At 39.5% G+C, this 18,980-nt stretch overlaps 1 protein-coding gene across 2 annotated transcripts; it reads right to left on the bottom strand.

Annotated features, from left to right (window-relative positions):
* Nucleotides 1-580: 580 nt before the first annotated feature.
* On the bottom strand, nucleotides 581-18,910 carry LOC125561232. Of its 2 annotated transcripts, XM_048725068.1 has the most exons (13): nucleotides 18,484-18,910; nucleotides 18,046-18,166; nucleotides 17,728-17,820; nucleotides 10,458-10,679; nucleotides 9,328-9,482; nucleotides 9,057-9,242; nucleotides 8,503-8,716; nucleotides 5,870-6,021; nucleotides 5,160-5,361; nucleotides 4,740-4,900; nucleotides 4,153-4,316; nucleotides 1,754-1,934; nucleotides 581-766 (listed from the first exon to the last, which is right to left on the bottom strand). In XM_048725068.1, the coding sequence occupies exons 2-12, from the start codon at nucleotides 18,158-18,160 to the stop codon at nucleotides 1,754-1,756; spliced, it is 1,845 nt and encodes a 614-aa protein (XP_048581025.1). In that variant the 5' UTR covers nucleotides 18,161-18,166; nucleotides 18,484-18,910; the 3' UTR covers nucleotides 581-766. The 2 variants fall into 2 exon arrangements, with proteins under 2 accessions (XP_048581025.1, XP_048581026.1); XM_048725069.1 differs by lacking the exon at nucleotides 18,484-18,910 and having other exon boundaries at nucleotides 18,046-18,360.
* Between the last annotated feature and the right edge of the window lie 70 nt (nucleotides 18,911-18,980).

Here is an 18,980-nt window from a genome sequence, read left to right as displayed (position 1 = left end):
ACATCTACGACAAACACATACGTGTACACATCTACGATAAACACATACGTGTACACATCTACGACAAACACATACGTATACACATCTACGACAAACACATACGGTGTACACATCTACGACAAACACATGCGTGTACACATCTACGACAAACACATGCGTGTACACATCTACGACAAACACATACGTATACACATCTACGACAAACACATACGTGTACACATCTACGACAACACAAACGTGTACACATCTACGACAAACACCCGTGTACATCTACGACAAACCTGCCGCCGGCATAAGGTACCTGAGTTCTGGTAACGAGATTGCGACCAACGACTTTAAATAGCCAAATAATATTATTCAAACACTTGAGAAAATGCGTGTACAACTGACTTGCTATACAAAAACTCTGAGACAAACGCTGAGACATCTGTGACATCAACCACTCTCAAAACACTTGCAATACAAAAACACTAGCGGGTAATACTAACAATACCAAATCCCCCTCCCCTCACAGGGGTACAATGTTCTCTTTCCCATCTTGCACCCATTATGCATAAGAAGGTTTCAATGACAAACTCTGTTTGCTTAGACCTGTAACTTTTAATAATCAAATATAGTTCTTGTCTCATTTACACAGGTTTTCAATATCTAACTATTTATAGCCCAAGCATCCACTGAACATTAGATATTATTCACTGAAATGCTATTCTGATTTTGGGTCTCTTTGTTGTATATCCTTGGGTTTGATTTTTGGATTTGAGCTGATCTGAAAGGCACAAATAGAAACTCTACAATTAGCATGTCTGGACAGATTACCAAAAAGAGAACGATCTAGTGCGGGTAATAAGGGGATATGACTGGGAGTCGACATTCCCTCTCGCTAAATTCCGTTTTTTTTTTAATATATTTGATTTTCTAAAAACATCCAGCCCGATATCTAATTAGATCTGAAGGCACAGCGATTATTCGGATTTTGGGAGGGTTTTTGTTTACGATAAGTGTGGGACGTGAGTCTTCCATAGCTTTAAGTAAACACTTGAAAAACAACCGAAACAGAATAAAAAGGATAGCCGAAATAATCAAAAAAATAACCGGCTAAATGTTGTGATACAGGCTAATTAAGGCCGATAACTGCTGCCGACCACACTCAAACTGCTATCCCATAAGGGTTGAAATTGATTTTGCCGACGATTACCCCTTCTTTTTCATGAAAGTCTCCCGTTTTGTTAGGTCTTCGTCTGGACTTCGTATTGCAAGCATTGTATCTCCTAGTTATTATATTACTTTATCATTTACACTACAGGATTTTTCTATAGGGGTTATCCCAGGTTACTGGGTTATCGTCGGTAGGTAGTTAGGGGTTCACCTTGACTTGTACTTATCTTGTAGTTGATCCGATCTGTTGTTCCTCTTCATCATTTAAATGTTAATTTACACGACCCCCAACGGAAAGTCGAAAAAATGATTACCCCTCTAGTTTCATTCTACAAATACGCTATGGATGAAAATAAAACCGGAACAGCTAAAAAGCACGGAAATTGGTCGACTCACAGTCATATTCTTATAACATAACTCGTCCCCCTAAACTCACTTAACCTTATGAAAAGCTTGATAGAACAAAGTATGATAAAATAATGCAATAGTGAGGCTGACTAAGTCTTGTTTCAGTTGTGAAAATATTAATAATATAACATAACAGTAGCAATAATATAAGTTGTAACAGACTTGCAGGTAGAAAGAATCTGCAACTGACCTACGGAGGGCATTTGACGGCCTCCACTAGCTCGAGGTCTAATTCCAAATCCTCTGCAATTGTCTTGTTGTCATTTTTGCGCTTTCTCATCTTGCACACTGTCCTTTCGTCTTTTGGTGTTAGGCCTCTCTTTGGACAGTCTTCTGTCAGACTTTTTACCTGCTCCAAAGTCAACTTTAACCTACAGCGGAAATAAAATAAATGAAGAAAACTCTAGCTGTTGGGATTAAGTTATTACTAGAAGTTATATCGCCTAACATCCACTCGATGCCGTCCAACAACTTAAGTATTTGCAGGGGTGGATCCATGGGTTTAGCATCACGTAACGCGGTACGTCTGTATGTTTGTCGCGTAATCTGTTACGTGAAGCCTCGTGTCTATCGCGTAATCTTTTACATGAAGCCTCATGTCTGTCGCGTAATCTTTTACGCGAAGCCTTATGTCTGTCGCGTAATCTGTAACGTGAATCCTTATGTCTGTCGCGTAATCTTTTACGTGAAACCTCATGTCTATCGTATAATCTGTTACATAAAGCTTTATGTCTGTCGTGTAATCTGTTACGTGAAGCCTAATGTCTGTCGCGTAATCTGTTACATAAAGCCTTATGTCTGTCGCTTAATCTGTTACGTGTCTGTCGCGTAATCTCTTACGTGAAGCCTCATGTCTATTGCGTAATCTGTTACGTGAAGCCTCGTGTCTGTCGCGTAATCTGTTACGTGAAGCCTCATGTCTATCGCGTAATCTGTTACGTGAAGCGTCGTGTCTGTCGCGTAATCTGTTACGTGAAGCCTCATGTCTGTCGCGTAATCTGTTACGTGAAGCCTCGTGTCTGTCGCGTAATCTGTTACGTGAAGCCTCATGTCTGTTGCGTAATCTGTTACGTGAAGCCTCGTGTCTGTCGCGTAATCTGTTACGTGAAGCCTCATGTCTATCGCGTAATCTGTTAATAAAGCCTTATGTCTGTCGCGAAATCTGTTACGTGAAGCCTCGTGTCTGTCGCGTAATCTGTTACGTGAAGCCTCATGTCTGTTGCGTAATCTGTTACGTGAAGCCTCGTGTCTGTCGCGTAATCTGTTACGTGAAGCCTCGTGTCTGTCGCGTAATCTGTTACGTGAAGCCTCGTGTCTGTCGCGTAATCTGTTACGTGAAGCCTCATGTCTGTTGCGTAATCTGTTACGTGAAGCCTCGTGTCTGTCGCGTAATCTGTTACGTGAAGCCTCATGTCTATCGCGTAATCTGTTAATAAAGCCTTATATCTGTCGCGAAATCTGTTACGTGAAGCCTCGTGTCTGTCGCGTAATCTGTTACGTGAAGCCTCATGTCTGTTGCGTAATCTGTTACGTGAAGCCTCGTGTCTGTCGCGTAATCTGTTACGTGAAGCCTCGTGTCTGTCGCGTAATCTGTTACGTGAAGCCTCATGTCTATCGCGTAATCTGTTACATAAAGCCTTATGTCTGTCGCGTAATCTCTTACGTGAAGCCTCATGTCTATCGCGTAATCTGTTACGTGAAGCCTCGTGTCTGTCGTGTAATCTGTTACGTGAAGCCTCGTGTCTGTCGTGTAATCTGATACGTGAAGCCTTATGTCTGTCGCGTAATCTTTTACGTGAAACCTCATGTCTATCGCATAATCTGTTACATAAAGCTTTATGTCTGTCGCGTAATCTCTTACGTGAAACCTCATGTCTATCGCGTAATCTGTTACGTGAAGCCTCGTGTCTGTCGTGTAATCTGTTACGTGAAGCCTCGTGTTTGTCGTGTGATCTGATACGTGAAGCCTTATGTCTGTCGCGTAATCTTTTACGTGAAACCTCATGTCTATCGCATAATCTGTTACATAAAGCTTTATGTCTGTCGTGTAATCTGTCACGTGAAACCTCATGTCTATCGCATAATCTGTTACATAAAGCCTTGTCTGTCACGTAATCTGTTACATGTCTGTCGTGTAATCTGTTACGTGAAGCCTCATGTCTATCGCGTAATCTGTTACATAAAGAGTTATGTCTGTCGCGTAATCTGTTACGTGAAGCCTCATGTCTATCGCGTAATCTATTACATAAAGAGTTGTCTGTCGCGTAATCTTTTACGTGAAACCTCATGTCTATCGCATAATCTGTTACATAAAGCTTTATGTCTGTCGTGTAATCTATTACGTGAGGCCTCATGTCTGTCGCGTAATCTGTTACATGTCTGTCGCGTAATCTGTTACGTGAAACCTCATGTCTATCGCGTAATCTGTTACATAAAGAGTTATGTCTGTCGCGTAATCTGTTACATAAAGAGTTATGTCTGCCGCGTTAATCGTTGTGTCGCCAATAGCGTTGTCGTAGTACCAGGGAAGGACCTAATTCCTCATTTGGACCAAATATTTTATGCCTGCCTGCTGCAAATTATACTTACATCTCCGCAATTTTGTCCGCGTTGTATCCCTCATTTTGGTACTCGCACGCCTGTGTTTTCCTTAGAGGAGAGTTGAGCACACAGTCCGTATCAAAGCCCTCCTCTCTCGCCATTTTCTCTAATCCTTTGTGCACGGAGTACTTTTCCAGGTATGTGAACCCCACCTTGCAAGATAAGATTTGAAACTTATTCTTGGACTTTATGCTTTAATAGGACTGTATGTGAAGGTTCAGTAATTCAAATCAACTTAACAGTTATTATGGAGACCCTGATTATCCAAACAAAAACAAATTCAATGACTAATCTGTTATTCATTTTTTTATTGTCTATTATTTAAGGAGAAGTTTCTTCCAAAGTTTTCTTTAAGTGCAATTTCACGTTGTCAACGTGGAACAGCGGTGGTGTCACAAATGTACAATGGGCTCAGTAGCGCCAGCCTCGTCCCTAGAGTCTTCTAGACGCCATTATAAACAATTCCCAGAAGCCCTGGGAGCGAGATTGATAGTGCGCATGATATAAGTCAATCACCATTTAGAGAGTGAGTAATAATAAGAGAAGGTTTCTGTTGGATAGAGTCAAGCCACTACCTTGTCCTTGCACTCCTCAGCATTTGTGTCGAAGGAAGACAGGCCCATGTCATAGAGCGCGTCAAACGAGTCGTCTCCTCGTTTACAGCCGCGAAGCACGTAGTCCGCCATCTTGACTTTGTTGGTGTAGCAACTGAGAGTGAACGGAATGGAGGTGAGCCCTGGGGAACGAAAAGGTCATTTCGTCATCTGATCAGCTTCGTGCAAACGTGCAACTAGCTTTGCTGGTTAGACATTTTCTATTACAAGGCCAGCAATGTTTTGTTATAAGGGGAAGGATAAGTGTGTTTGTAATACGGATACATGCCCTCGTCAATCAAAGATAATTTGAGCGTTTTGGCGTTGACAGGGTATACATTTTTGCTTAAAAATTAAATCTGTATAATAAGTCTAAAATGGGCTAAATAAATATTAGATTACCATTCGCAAGTTCTTGCACTAAATTGTAAAGTTCTTGATAAGAGGAGGCGCTGCCGACATTGTCAATATAGGTCTGCACCTTCTCCACTGCATCTTGCAAATCTTGGCTTTTCTCAGAAACGCTAGCAACAACGTTTTTGACTTCTTCTAGATCCTTTATAAGCGCATCTTCAGATAGACCCTTGTGAAGTTCCATCCAGGCCTGCAAAGATGCATTGTGTAGAGAGAAATGCCGGTAACGAATAAACGGACTGAACAGTTGCTTTTACATCAGATAATGCTTTTCATATCAACATTATTCGTCAGAATAATGACAAAATGGATGATGATGAGGATTGCCATACTCTCCCACCATTTTTACACCCCATGCCTACCGATGTCGACCTCAGTGCATTAGGCTCGACCATCTGATTCAGACGTCGCACTAAATCACTCGCGCACAAAGTTTTATCTGGCCAGTGAAGTAATTGTTGCACGAATCAAAACGAATATGACATTTGATTCGTCACAAAAACACTCGACTCGCTGTCGTATTTTTACCGTGTCGCACTGTCAGTGCTTTGCCAAACTCATTTATGGCGTGTCGAACTTTTGATTAAAATTTATATAGACGTTAAATCGTTCATCTGCCCAATCAAAATGATAACGCTTGGCACGACAGAAGTGCGAAGTATGAATCAGGCCTGAAGGACTACAGGGGTGGCACACACCTTTTCAAGGATTGTTTTACTTTTAGTTGCATTGGTGATAGCTTCGTCCATAGTCGCATCCGCTTTCTTGAACTCCTCCAAGGCTTTAAGGACCTTTCTTTCCTTGGCATCACAATCTTCGAAGCTCTTAACAATGTTATAGATCCCATAAGCTGGAAATAAAGACAAAGGAAAGTTAAAGGCCATCTAGAGCCATCTAATAATATTGTTCTTATATTTTCTGACCGAAACTAGAACCGTACAATGTTGGATAAAAATGGATACAAATGGATAAAACCTAAAAAGATAAAGAGTTCACCTTTGCATGGTCGGTTGATTCTTCAAAAAGCCTGGTCTTTGTTTTTCCAGAGGCTTAATACCTCAGTCGAGTATTTCTAGAAGGTTACCTTCGTTGTTGATATCCAGAGGGGTGATATCTGGGCTGTGTATTTCCCAAAGGGATTATATCTGGGCTGTGTATTTCCCAAAGGGGTTATACCTGAGCTGGGTATTTCCCAAAGGGGTTATACCTAAGCTGTGAATTTCCCAAAGGACTTATATCTGGGCTGTGTATTTCCCAAAGGGGTTATACCTGAGAGGTGAATTTCCCAAAGGGGTTATACCTGAGCTGTGTGTTTCCCAAAGGGGTTATATCTGGGCTGTGTATTTCCCAAAAGGGTTATACCTAAGCTGTGTGTTTCCCAAAGGGGTTATACCTAAGCTGTGTATTTCCCAAAGGGGTTATACCTGACCTGTGTATTTCTCAAAGGGGTTATACCTAAGCTGTGTATTTCCCAAAGGGGTTATACCTGAGCTTTGTATTTCCCAAAGGGGTTATACATGAGCTGTGTATTTCCCAAAGGGATTATACCTAAGCTGTGTATTTCCCAAAGGGGTTGTACCTGAGCTGGGTATTTCCCAAAGGGGTTATATCTGAGCTGTGTATTTCCCAAAGAGGTTATATCTGAGCTGTGTATTTCCCAAAGGGGTTATATCTAAGCTGTGTATTTCCCAAAGGGGTTATACCTGAGCTGTGTATTTCCCAAAGGGGTTATATCTGAGCTGTGTATTTCCCAAAGGGGTTATATCTGAGCTGTGTATTTCCCAAAGGGGTTATACCTGAGCTGTGTATTTCCCAAAGGGGTTATATCTGAGCTGTGTATTTCCCAAAGGGGTTATATCTGAGCTGTGTATTTCCCAAAGGGGTTATACCTGAGCTGTGTATTTCCCAAAGGGTTATACCTGAGCTGTGTATTTCCCAAAGGGGTTATACCTAAGCTGTGTATTTCCCAAAGGGGTTGTACCTGAGCTGTGTATTTCCCAAAGCGGTTATACCTAAGTTGTGTAATTTCCAAAGGGGTTGTACCTGAGCTGTGTATTTCCCAAAGGGGTTATACCTGAGCTGTGTATTTCCCAAAGGGGTTATACCTGAGCTGTGTATTTCCCAAAGGGTTATACCTGAGCTGTGTATTTCCCAAAGGGGTTATACCTAAGCTGTGTATTTCCCAAAGGGGTTGTACCTGAGCTGTGTATTTCCCAAAGCGGTTATACCTAAGTTGTGTAATTTCCAAAGGGGTTGTACCTGAGCTGTGTATTTCCCAAAGGGGTTATACCTGAGCTGTGTATTTCCTAAAGGGGTTATACCTGAGCTGTGTATTTCCCAAAGGGGTTATATCTGGGCTGTGTATTTCCCTAGGGGGTTATACCTGAGATATGGATTTCCCCAAGGGGTTATGTCTAGCTGTGTATTTCCCAAAGGGGATATACCTCAGCTGTGTATTTCCAAAAGGGGTTATACCTGAGATATGGATTTCCCAAAGGGGTTATACCTGAAATATGGATTTCCCAAAGGGGTTATACCTGAGCTGTGGATTTCCCAAAGGGGTTATACCTGAGCTGTGTATTTCCCAAAGGGTTATACCTGAGCTGTGTATTTCCCAAAGGGGTTATACCTAAGCTGTGTATTTCCCAAAGGGGTTGTACCTGAGCTGTGTATTTCCCAAAGCGGTTATACCTAAGTTGTGTAATTTCCAAAGGGGTTGTACCTGAGCTGTGTATTTCCCAAAGGGGTTATACCTGAGCTGTGTATTTCCCAAAGGGGTTATACCTGAGCTGTGTATTTCCCAAAGGGGTTATATCTGGGCTGTGTATTTCCCTAGGGGGTTATACCTGAGATATGGATTTCCCCAAGGGGTTATGTCTAGCTGTGTATTTCCCAAAGGGGATATACCTCAGCTGTGTATTTCCAAAAGGGGTTATACCTGAGATATTGATTTCCCAAAGGGGTTATACCTGAAATATGGATTTCCCAAAGGGGTTATACCTGAGCTGTGGATTTCCCAAAGGGGTTATGTATTTCCCAAAGGGGTTATACCTGAGCTGTGGATTTCCCAAAGGGCTTAAACCTGAGCTGTGTAATTCCCAAAGGAGTTATACCTGAGCCGTGTATTTCCCAAAGGGATTATACCTGAGTTGTGAATTTCCAAAAGGGGTTATACCTGAGCTGTGTATTTCGCAAAGGGGTTATACCTGAGCTGTGTATTTCATAAAGGGGTTGTACCTGAGCTGTGTATTTCGCAAAGGGGTTATACCTGAGATATGGATTTCCGATAAAGGTACACACGCACCCTCTTGTCCTCTTGTATATTTTATACCTGTGCTCACGTATCCAAACACGAGTGCCAGTCCATCGCTGACTTTCTTGAAGATTCCCTTAATCCCGCCATATTTGGTGTTTATCTTCTCTCGGTAGTGATCCATCTTCTTAGAAATCGCCGTCTTCGTTTTCGCCATCCAGCTTTTCAGGGCAGACGCTTTGGGGCTAGATGGAGGGGGCTTTCGCAGAGCATTATCCAAAGAATGATCGAGCTGATAAGGGAAAGTATCACTAGTGAAGACGGTTGTGTAGCTCCTTTAGCAATTGAGTGGAACGTCACAGACACTTAGCCTCAAACTAGCCAAGTAGATTGAGAAACATAGCTATTATGACCGACCGTGATCTAATATAAAGAATATTCATAAATTTGGACGGAACCATTATATGTTCTGTCTATTAGTTCGATGAGAGCTCAAACATATTTCTTCTTCAAACCTGCACTTAAACCTTACTACACCTATGGTAAATACAGCATTAAACATTCTGACATTTGTAAAGATATTAATTAGAGGGAGCTCGACCAATTTCCGTGAAGTGTTATCCAATACCCACCACAAAGGTCTTTTTAATTCCTAGCCTTTTCTTGGCAAAGTTGATCATTCCCGGGATGCTTGGTATGATTGAGCCAAATATCGGGATGCTCAGACCGAGAGCCGCTTGTAATTTACCAAGATACATGTTCTGCGCCTCGTAATAGTCCAACTTGTCACCTGTCGAGTCCTTCTCCCTGACGAGTTTCTGAAAAACATCGAGAAAAAAGCACATAAATTACATAATTCCCTACCCAGTAATCATAACATTAAGATGATAATCACGAAAATACCTTGATTTTTCTTGTCTCGTTCGCGAGAGCTACTGCCACATCTGGAGTCAGTGCGCCCGCGAATGTTTCAGCGTTATCCACGATAGTGTTTAGTTCAAAAAGAACAAAGGCGAACTTGTCACTGGTGGACTCAATGTACTCTTGGATGTTCTTGGCTGAGAAAGAAGGGCACAAGTGGAAGATTAATTTGAAGGCTATGAAAAGTAGTGGATGTGCTAAGAACAAAAACAAGGATTCCAGCAAGCATAACAAGCAAGAACCAGCAATATTGAGCCAAAGCACGAACACCAAAACCACCAAGGTCATGGCAACTATGGAATATCCAACACCATAACGTACCTTAGAACATGATCTTATAAATTATCCCATATCTATACTATTTTAAGTATTATTGGATTAGCTGAGCAGTAGTATATAATATACATGTGGCTCTCAGAATATTATTAATTATTACAAATATTCATTATCATAATATAATGATAGCAAATCATTATATTAACTAATGTTTTAAAATGTTTTTAATAATGTTTTACAACTAATGTTTTACAATAGTATTAAACGAAACAATTTTCAGCAGGAACAGTATTTATATGTTTACCTAGCCTTTAGTGCAGTACTGAAGGTTGTAAGGGATTTGCTTTACCTAACATTCAATAGAAGAGCGTTCCATGCTTTGGCCCCACCAAAGGCGAAAGTTCGTTGTCCGAGAGTGCGATGGACACGAGGTAAACTCAGGCCTTCGCGTTTGCTATTCCTTGTATTGACCGTATGAAACATACTGCCTGACATACGTTACATTATTGCTTTACCCCACCAAATAACACAAGATGGTCTGCTGTTTTTAGAAACCCTGGATTCAACAATACTATTGCTACTCCAAAATCAATGCGATGGATAGAAACATACTTAGAAAGGCAAATCCTAAATATATCTCTAGATATTGCTTGGCTTTAGTCACAGAATAGGGAAAAAACAGGCGCTGTCTTCCGCAAGTACTCGAGAACTCTCTTTCTCTTCTCTTGTATTTTGTAGCATCAAATCGTACTCGTAGACAAAGCTTTCTCTCCCTTAAGTATTCCTTAAAAAAATCCACGTCATTACAATCAGGACTGTATCGTACGACTACCCACCTTCTAACTCAATCTCGTCCAGCTTGTTAGCCTTGCGCTCCACATCTCCCCTCAGCCTCTCTATTTCCTTGTGGCCGCTGCAAGCTTTCGGGTTTTGATGACAGCAGCCTTTTATTGCTCTGTACACTGTGTTACTGATGGCAGCAACGGTCACAAGCTTCGGAAGCACCTGGTTGCCGAGCTTCAGAATCTTGATGCCGTTCTTAATAAGGCCTCCAAACCCTGGAAAGTTATATATGGGAATTATGACTAACAGTTTGAACTTTACTAAGATCTATGAAGCTTAACCTTCATCCACATCGTTTTTGTTTTCTTATTTTGTGTTCCTATTGTTATTATTATTATCATTATTATTATTATTATTATTATTATTATTATTATTATTATTATTATAATTATTATTATTATTTCATTATTATCATCATCACTATGCGTGATGTGTCGGTAGATGTGCTTACAGGTGTTATGTGCCATTTCTTTCGAAATTCGGTGATGCCCCCCCCGACAATGGCCAAAAAAACAACCTCCATGATGGTCGATTTATCAACAAGCCATAACCCCCCCTGAAAACAAGAGGGGGCTCAAATTTTGTAAAAAGGGAGTCATGGCCTTATCCAAGTTTCATTGAATTTGAACACTCAAATTCTGTATGTTCTGTAATTATGTTGTATAAGACCCTAGGGGAAGTGTATTCCTGAACAAGACTTGACTTTTTTGTAAAAAAAAAATCTAATTTTCATAAATGTAAAGCTATAGCAACCAAGTTTGGAGGGTAGTTATAACTTGCAAAGATCTCTGTGTGCTGTGAAGCGCAATTGTTGGGGTGCGCATGCGCAGGAGATTTTGCATTTCGCTATTCGGGTCGAATTATCAAAATGAAAGTGATTTTTTACAAGAAAAACCTGTTCTTTGTGGGCTATTTTAAGCTAAGAATAAAGAATGAACCACCCTTCTAGATACTGCTCAAATTAGATCAGTATCGCCTTTAGTTTTTCAGATGACTTTCGTGGATCACATGCTAATGTTGATAAATCGACTTGATGCTTTTACCAATAAAGTTAGTAAAGTTACAAAGAGAAGAGGCGTTTATCAGTACTAGGTCTTTAAATGTAATTTCCCAACATGATACCTAACCTCAATTTAAAACGTTTTGGGTCTAAGGCGCATTACTAGCTAAAAATTATGACTTTTAGGATCGTGGCCGGATTCTTTGACAACTATAACTGGGCAGTTTAAAGATAATTTATGACTAGTGGCGGCTTGTTAAGAGCATGAAGGTCTGGGAACAGGACGGTACATAACACATGCAAACATGTATACCATACATACATACATAGAATCGTGTCCAAAAGTGCCTTAGTACTTTTTTCTGTTGATCTTAAAGTTATCACCCTCTTGTACCTCCGGGCGATAGAGGTGTTTGTACCGCACCACACACTTTTCACAATTCGTTGAACCCCGTGTTCCTTTCTGTTGTTTGTACCGCACCACACACTTTTCACAATTCGTTGAACCCCGTGTTCCTTTCTGTTGTTTGTACCGCACCACACACTTTTCACAATTCGTTGAACCCCGTGTTCCTTTCTGTTGTTTGTACCGCACCACACACTTTTCACAATTCGTTGAACCCCGTGTTCCTTTCTGTTGTTTGTACCGCACCACACACTTTTCACAATTCGTTGAACCCCGTGTTCCTTTCTGTTGTTTGTTTGTTTTTTTATTATTTTACAAAACAAGAGTAATAGAAATATTAGTGATAAGGAATTAACATATATAACAAATAAAGTTTTCTTTTGCGGAAAAGGCTCAAGAGAAACCATGGGACTTCTGAATACTCTTAACAGGAAAGGGTAATCTATACACACGGCCTAAACTCGGGGTGCCACCGATGTTGTAGCATTCTGTGTAACTATAACTCCCCTTGGCTGCGGAGAAGAACGTATGGTACTATACTAAAGACTGGATTTACTTTGCCAAGAAAAGTGCACAAAAGTGCACAAGCACCTTAGTTTCAAGTTCTGTGCATCTCCACAAACCATATAAGTGAAAATAGTCTGTTAACATTCTATTCAACCAACACACACATATATTTTATGTCACTATATCTTTCTTGAGTTGCATCCATCGTGTGATGATATCTAAAATTTGTCGAAAAGGTGCAATGCAGCTGTTATGAGACCATTTGCCAATATCTCATAAATATGTGTTCTAGAAAGTTCTACGATGGTTCGCACCTGTTTTTAATATTGACCTGCATCACCGTTTCACTGTTCACCCTGAATACTAAGTATGCACTTGCTAGTCAGAGGCTAGTCATACAGGTCATGCGCAGTGTTACTTATTCCAAAACCAGTTTAGTGTTTACTCAAGATAAACATCTAATTTCCAGATATGTCCAACAAGCCAAACGTATTCCGCAGCCTCATTATTCTATAGTATTTTACATGATTATTGTTTCTAGTACATTAACTGTTATTCTAACACCGACGGACTCTCGCTTTAGTAATCATTATTTCTAAAGATCAACCTTAATTTGCAATTCTTGCATCACCTTCGTTAGAGCAGTCAAACCAGTATTTTGCTGAATTGTTAATTAGTCAGTAAAATATAGATTTAGGCACTGCCTCAAGCGGAGCCAGCATTGAACACCTTTTGTGTTGACTAATTGAGGTATTTTTGAGGGGATCTAGGATCCTGCTCATTACTGAGATTTATTTACTGAACCAACCAAATGGATCCAGGCCTTATTCTAAAATTTATATTATGCAGTACATCAAAGTTGCCAAACACAATTCCTGGTGTGAATATGGCTGTCAAAGTTGTCAAGAGTCTAATGGTAAATTCTTATGTCCCATCATAGAAGTTCCATTATGAATATATATTTTTTAATCAAAACAATACTCCGACAAGCTTTGCCCTTGTGCAGAATATGTCATGGATGTAACATCATTCCAAAGATTTGAAATAATATGTTTAGATGCCATTCTCTCCTTCATTGGACCGAATATTCAGAAAAATGTCTGGAAAATAAAATCTAAAAACATATCTCCTTTAATGCATTACATATTGGAGCACCCACCCTTTACCATATAGTGGCCTTGTTGTTGTTGGCCTACTCCAAAATGAATGCAATGAAGAAAAACAGATTGATTTCGGAAGCAAATCCTGAAAAAAAACATCTAAGGCATCACTGACAGTGCTAAAATGCTAACTCCTAATTTCAAACCAAACCCTTTCATTGATCTATGTTTGGGGTAGAGAGGAAGCAAAGAATATCAATTGACTAAAAAAATAGTCGAAGGCAGAGGAGATATAAAGGAAATTGACTCAACTTGAAAGGTTTGGTGAAAAAAATATAACAGTATGAAAATAATTTGATTGAGCATTTCTTGACATTTCCCATTATCTTAACCCTTTCACCAACACAGGCCTCTAAAGAGCCCATGTCTATGCTATCCAAGCTATGTGAACAGAATTCTATTATTAAAAAAGAACAAGGTTGTTGCTAGTGTTATAAAGTTTAAGTATCTTGCCCTAAAAAACCCTTCCCCTTAACAAAAATTCCATTAATGTACATTTGTAAAGCTACATTCTGATAATCTTTGTCCTTGCGAAGAACAAGTAATGGATGAAACAGGATTTCAAAGATAGAATATAGTGTCAGACACAATTTTAGATAAGATGCAATACTGAAATTTTAATGTACCAATTTAAGTGGTGATTTTCCATCACCATGGGAATTAATATATAACAAATATACATCCAGTAATGCATTATATTTTGGTGTTTTTAGAAACCCTGGATCCAACCATTCCAATGAAATAATTCTAAACCTCTAAAATAAATGTAATGGAAAAAAAGACTTGGTAAGGAAATCCTAAAAAGAAGATATAAGTGAAAGTACTAAATGAAAATTTCTAATTTAAAAATCAAATCTGTTCATTGATTTATTTTTGGTGTAGATAGGAAATAGCAAAGAGCATCAATTGGATAAAAATAGTCAACAGGGAGAAGGAAAAGGAAGAAATATGACTCTTCTTTAAATGTTTGAAAAGAAAATATAATAACAATAATGTGATAATTATATTCGTACTTTCCTAAAATATCCCCTTTCCCATTATCTTTAGGTTGATAAAAAACTGTTTTCTTTAGATATTTATTATTCAAAAAGCAAAAGTTTGTTTTTAGTTTTATATAATTTAATTATCTTGTTCTAAAAAAAACCTATTGAGTGTGTACTGCTGAATCACATGTAATGCCCTAGTCATTTGAGCCCCCTCCCTTATGGTCCTGGGGAAGTCAGGGGTTAATGTGGGGTTTTAGATTACTTTTTAACCAGAATATATCAAGAGGGGTGGTGGTTAATTGACTGTTTTTGACTCTTAACTTGGAAACAGGCTTTTATTAACGCCTAATCCCCCACCCTTTCCTGGGAACATGTGTGTGGGGGTATCAAATGACTAGTGAATAAGAACTCCCTACTGTTATCTTTTAAGATATGGTTTTCAATTCTTATGTCTTCCAGTCTTTAGCATTCATCTTGGCCCTCAGGTAGTCCCTGGTTCATAAGAGTGAAATTTCTTTCAAAACAATCTTTTCATAAAGACATTTATAATCTGACTAATTTCCACAACTATTAAAAAAAAATAAACACATGAGATGCAAGATGCAGACAATAACAACAATACATATTGGCAATAGGGGTTGAATTTGTGTTTTTTGCTCTTCTCTTGTAAGTTGAAAAAGTTGCTGTATCTTCTAAGGATAAGTATTTTCTTAGGACTAAGAGCACAGGATATAAAGACAAGAACGGTCTTCTTTAGCAGTATATGACAAATGCAACACGATATTGGTTAGCCTTTATGAAATATTTCAACAAAATCAATCCAGAAAGAAGAATGTCAAAACAAAAAGGTGTTATGCTCAAATAATTTGATTACTAAGTTAAGTACTCGCATTCTCAAAGCAAACAAAAAGGACAACAAAAAGCCCAATAACTGTCATATCTTCAATAGACAATACAAATCGTCGTCCAAAACTCACCTTGCATTGTTTTTGTCGCTTTCTTGTGGTCGTGTTCGCTTTTTAATGTGAACTGTTACTTACTTAAATTTACTAGCTAAAACCAGACATATCCTTACATAAATCTTGACATGAATGAATATTAGTAGATATCCTCTAGTTGACTTTATCCTTAAGTCACAAAATTTGAGGCAAAAAGAAATAATCATCGCATGACAAGAATTCTTTTCCTTGCTCGGTGCTTGAATTTAGCCATTTCGGGGCCGAGTGGGGCCTGGGAGTTGCGCGGCTGACTGACTGGCTGACGAGTGACACCACAGGGTACCCGCGGAATGACCACAAAACCAAGTCGCATAGTTATACCATATTTCTATACCTATGGAGCTCCGTGCGCGCGCGGCGCGCTGGCTCCGCTATAAATAGGAGTTTACTGTAAAACATTGCACTACTTGTAACAACGACAGCTTGCTGCGGAGGCTATCGAGTAAGTTCTGTTGGCTTCGTGAAGACAATCCCTAGTCAAGGAAGAGGCCTTGTAACGATTCCCTTCTATCAGCCTCACCTTCTGAGAATCGTCTGATCGTTGTCTCCTAGAACGAGCTCGAATACCTCTCTGCTCGCTAAGCGTGGTTGCTTTTACAATAAAGTTGTTGGTGAGGAAACGGAAGCTACCTGGTAAACGATCCCGGAGAAACCCCCGTTTTTACACAGCGATAGAACCTGCTTAAAGACTTTCTGGTCCGTGCTCAGATCAAGACGGAGAGAATGTAAAGTGTAATTCAGCATCTAGATGTGTAATCTTTAAGGATAAGTTTCTAAGAATGGGTAACACTTTTAATAGTCATACTACGGGAAAGACATACGTTACCAACCATGACCTGCACTGTTACAGTGATATAAAAGTTGTTTATCTGCTCTCTGTACGACGTGTGCGATTTCCAATATGTGGCTTTACTAAAACCAAGTTTTAGATACACTTTGATAGCCATAAAAGCATAATAGTTAACCACAGCCTGGTGTACAGGCACTTCAACTCGGATGGACATAGGGGACTAGCGGACTTGACACACCCCATTTATACGCGCCAGACTGATCAGTCTACATCTGTCCCGACGGTGGTAGCTTTAGTAAACACAGTTGCGGCTTTTAGAAAGTATCCGTGCTAGGAGTACCCTGGTCCCAGAGCCTCGAACGTCTCTCTATTGGCCAGCGAGTAGGAGCTCAAAAATTGTAGAAAAAATGTCGGGAAAGATCCTTCCTTCAGATAGTTGTATTTATTACGTACTAAGGCTTTGGATTAATCGCGTCTTCTATGTTTTTGGATGTGGATAATGTTTGGGAATAATGTTTTGACCAAACATTGCAGCTATTTTAAATCTTTAGTTCCTGCTGTGCCCGCGATAAGAATCACGGAGAATTATATTTTCTTAAATCTAATGGAGAACTATCGTCAACGAATTGCCGAAAGATCTTTACAGTATTCAAACTTTTAGTACCCTACATGCTTTAATTAGATCGGAAGAAAGCATTATTTTCGCACTTAGCTACATCCTATGACATGATCGACCTCCCCTGCTTTAGCAAATGCAACGAGTTGTTGATGTTGGCTGGTAGCGCAGGTAATAGACGTAATTTAACTTTTCAATTAATTATATTTTTGTAAAAAACAATCAGCTTACAGTGATCAAGAATGTCTGTTTTTTTTGCGGGTTTGTATAGGCTCGTACACTTTGTGTAACCAATAATCATTTATCGAATGTTTATCCTTGGTCTAAAATCTTGTGGTCAGCATATAAATTCTTATTTGTATCGATTACTTATTTCAGGAAGATTTAGTATCTTCTCTAACAATCAAGTCGAATGATCAAAAATTCAGTTATCAACTGTCGAAGTCGAATTATCAACGGTCAAGTCGAATTATCAACAAATCCATGATGTCCACTTCTGAGCCACAATAAAAACAACCGAAAAAGACACAAGAAGGCTCTGTTAGTAATAAAGTGAACGAATCCCTTTCTCGGTTCAAAATGGTTCAGCCAATCACAACTAGATACACCATTTTTAGTAAAAATGTTCTGTCATTAACGTAATGATTGGATACGGTATTTTACCTTTTTTTTCTTCAGCTATATTGCTTACCTAAATATTTCCGAAATGCCCTGATTTCTTCCCTGATGCTTTTCAAGTTTTCGTTTACCGATTCACGACTATTATCGTAGTGTAGTTATTTGGCTTTATTGTAACCCACCTCTTTTGCTAGGATTCTGATATTTTTTCTCGTGTTCTTTGTTGCTATTTTCTTTGTGCTCTGGATGATGCTCTTCCGCGGAATCGCTACCATCTGCGATAGGACAAGAAAATACAAACGCGTAGTGTATACCACTATAGTGGATACAAAGGATGATAACTCACAGGATTGTTCTGGTCATCTTGTTAGCAATTCTAACAAGCATGAGAAGAATGGGGTATGATGGAGGTTCGGGCATACGAATTGCGCGAATGATTACCCTCTATTGCATTATGCACCCGTCATAAGAAAAAAAAAAATGAAAACTCTTTTACTGACCTTGATCTTCTTCTCTTAGCTTCGGGCGTGGGACATGCGCGACATGCGCCGGCCCAAACTCTTGAAGGAAAAGAAGCAGACACAGGAAAACCACAAGGCGCGATTTACGAGCCATATTCACCTACAAGGCGAAACAAAACGACGTGGCTCTGAGAATGCTGGCCTAGAAATGGCCAAGTCCCTCAAATATCTACTGAGTTAATTTTTTTGTCCCTGTTTTCACCATCCAATCCTTGCTAAATTCCGATATCGCTCCTGGCTAATCCAAAAACGACGTCCTTCATTTTAGATTGCCAAACTAGTAGTACACAATTTCAGGTCACGCTTTGTCTCTATGTAGTTGAATGATGTAAATGACGTTTTCCAAAAAAACCGTTATTAGGAATCGTCATCAATAATTATCTTTGCGTTGCTGGATGGACCTATCGTAATACTTACCTATTCGTATCGACAGGGGGCAGTGCCGTTATGCTCTAAAATGGAAGAGTCTGAAGAGTCTTGTCATTTTGCCTGAGTTGAATGCTACGTCATGTCTAAATAGTTAAAGACAGATAAAATATACATTGTTTACATTGGAGCTGGTCATATCTTAGACCCCTAAGCACCGTAAAGGACGTTCTTGGAACAGGGCAGGTTAGCACTCGAACTCGACGAATCGAATGTCAGCGCATCTGATAAAGCTCACCCAAACTCTATATCCTTGTCATCTTTATTGGATTTCTGTTTACTTAGTAAAAGGGTTCTTTGGCCATTTTCGTGTTTATTGGCTCTGACCTTTGACTTGTATTGTTTCTTTCAAAGATGAAGTTGTTTTCTTTTTAGATAGATCAGACACGTAGCCAGGATTTTGAGCGGGGTGGTTCGTTTTTCCATTTCAGTAGACCAAATAACCGGTATACCCCTCTCCTCGCCTTATTACATAAGGTAATCAATCT

The sequence above is a fragment of the Nematostella vectensis genome, chromosome 3, assembly GCF_932526225.1.
Source record: "Nematostella vectensis chromosome 3, jaNemVect1.1, whole genome shotgun sequence".
In the NCBI taxonomy this organism is placed as follows: Eukaryota; Metazoa; Cnidaria; class Anthozoa; order Actiniaria; family Edwardsiidae; genus Nematostella; species Nematostella vectensis.
Note: the sequence above shows the minus strand (reverse complement) of the source record. Positions and strands in the feature narration are given on the sequence as shown.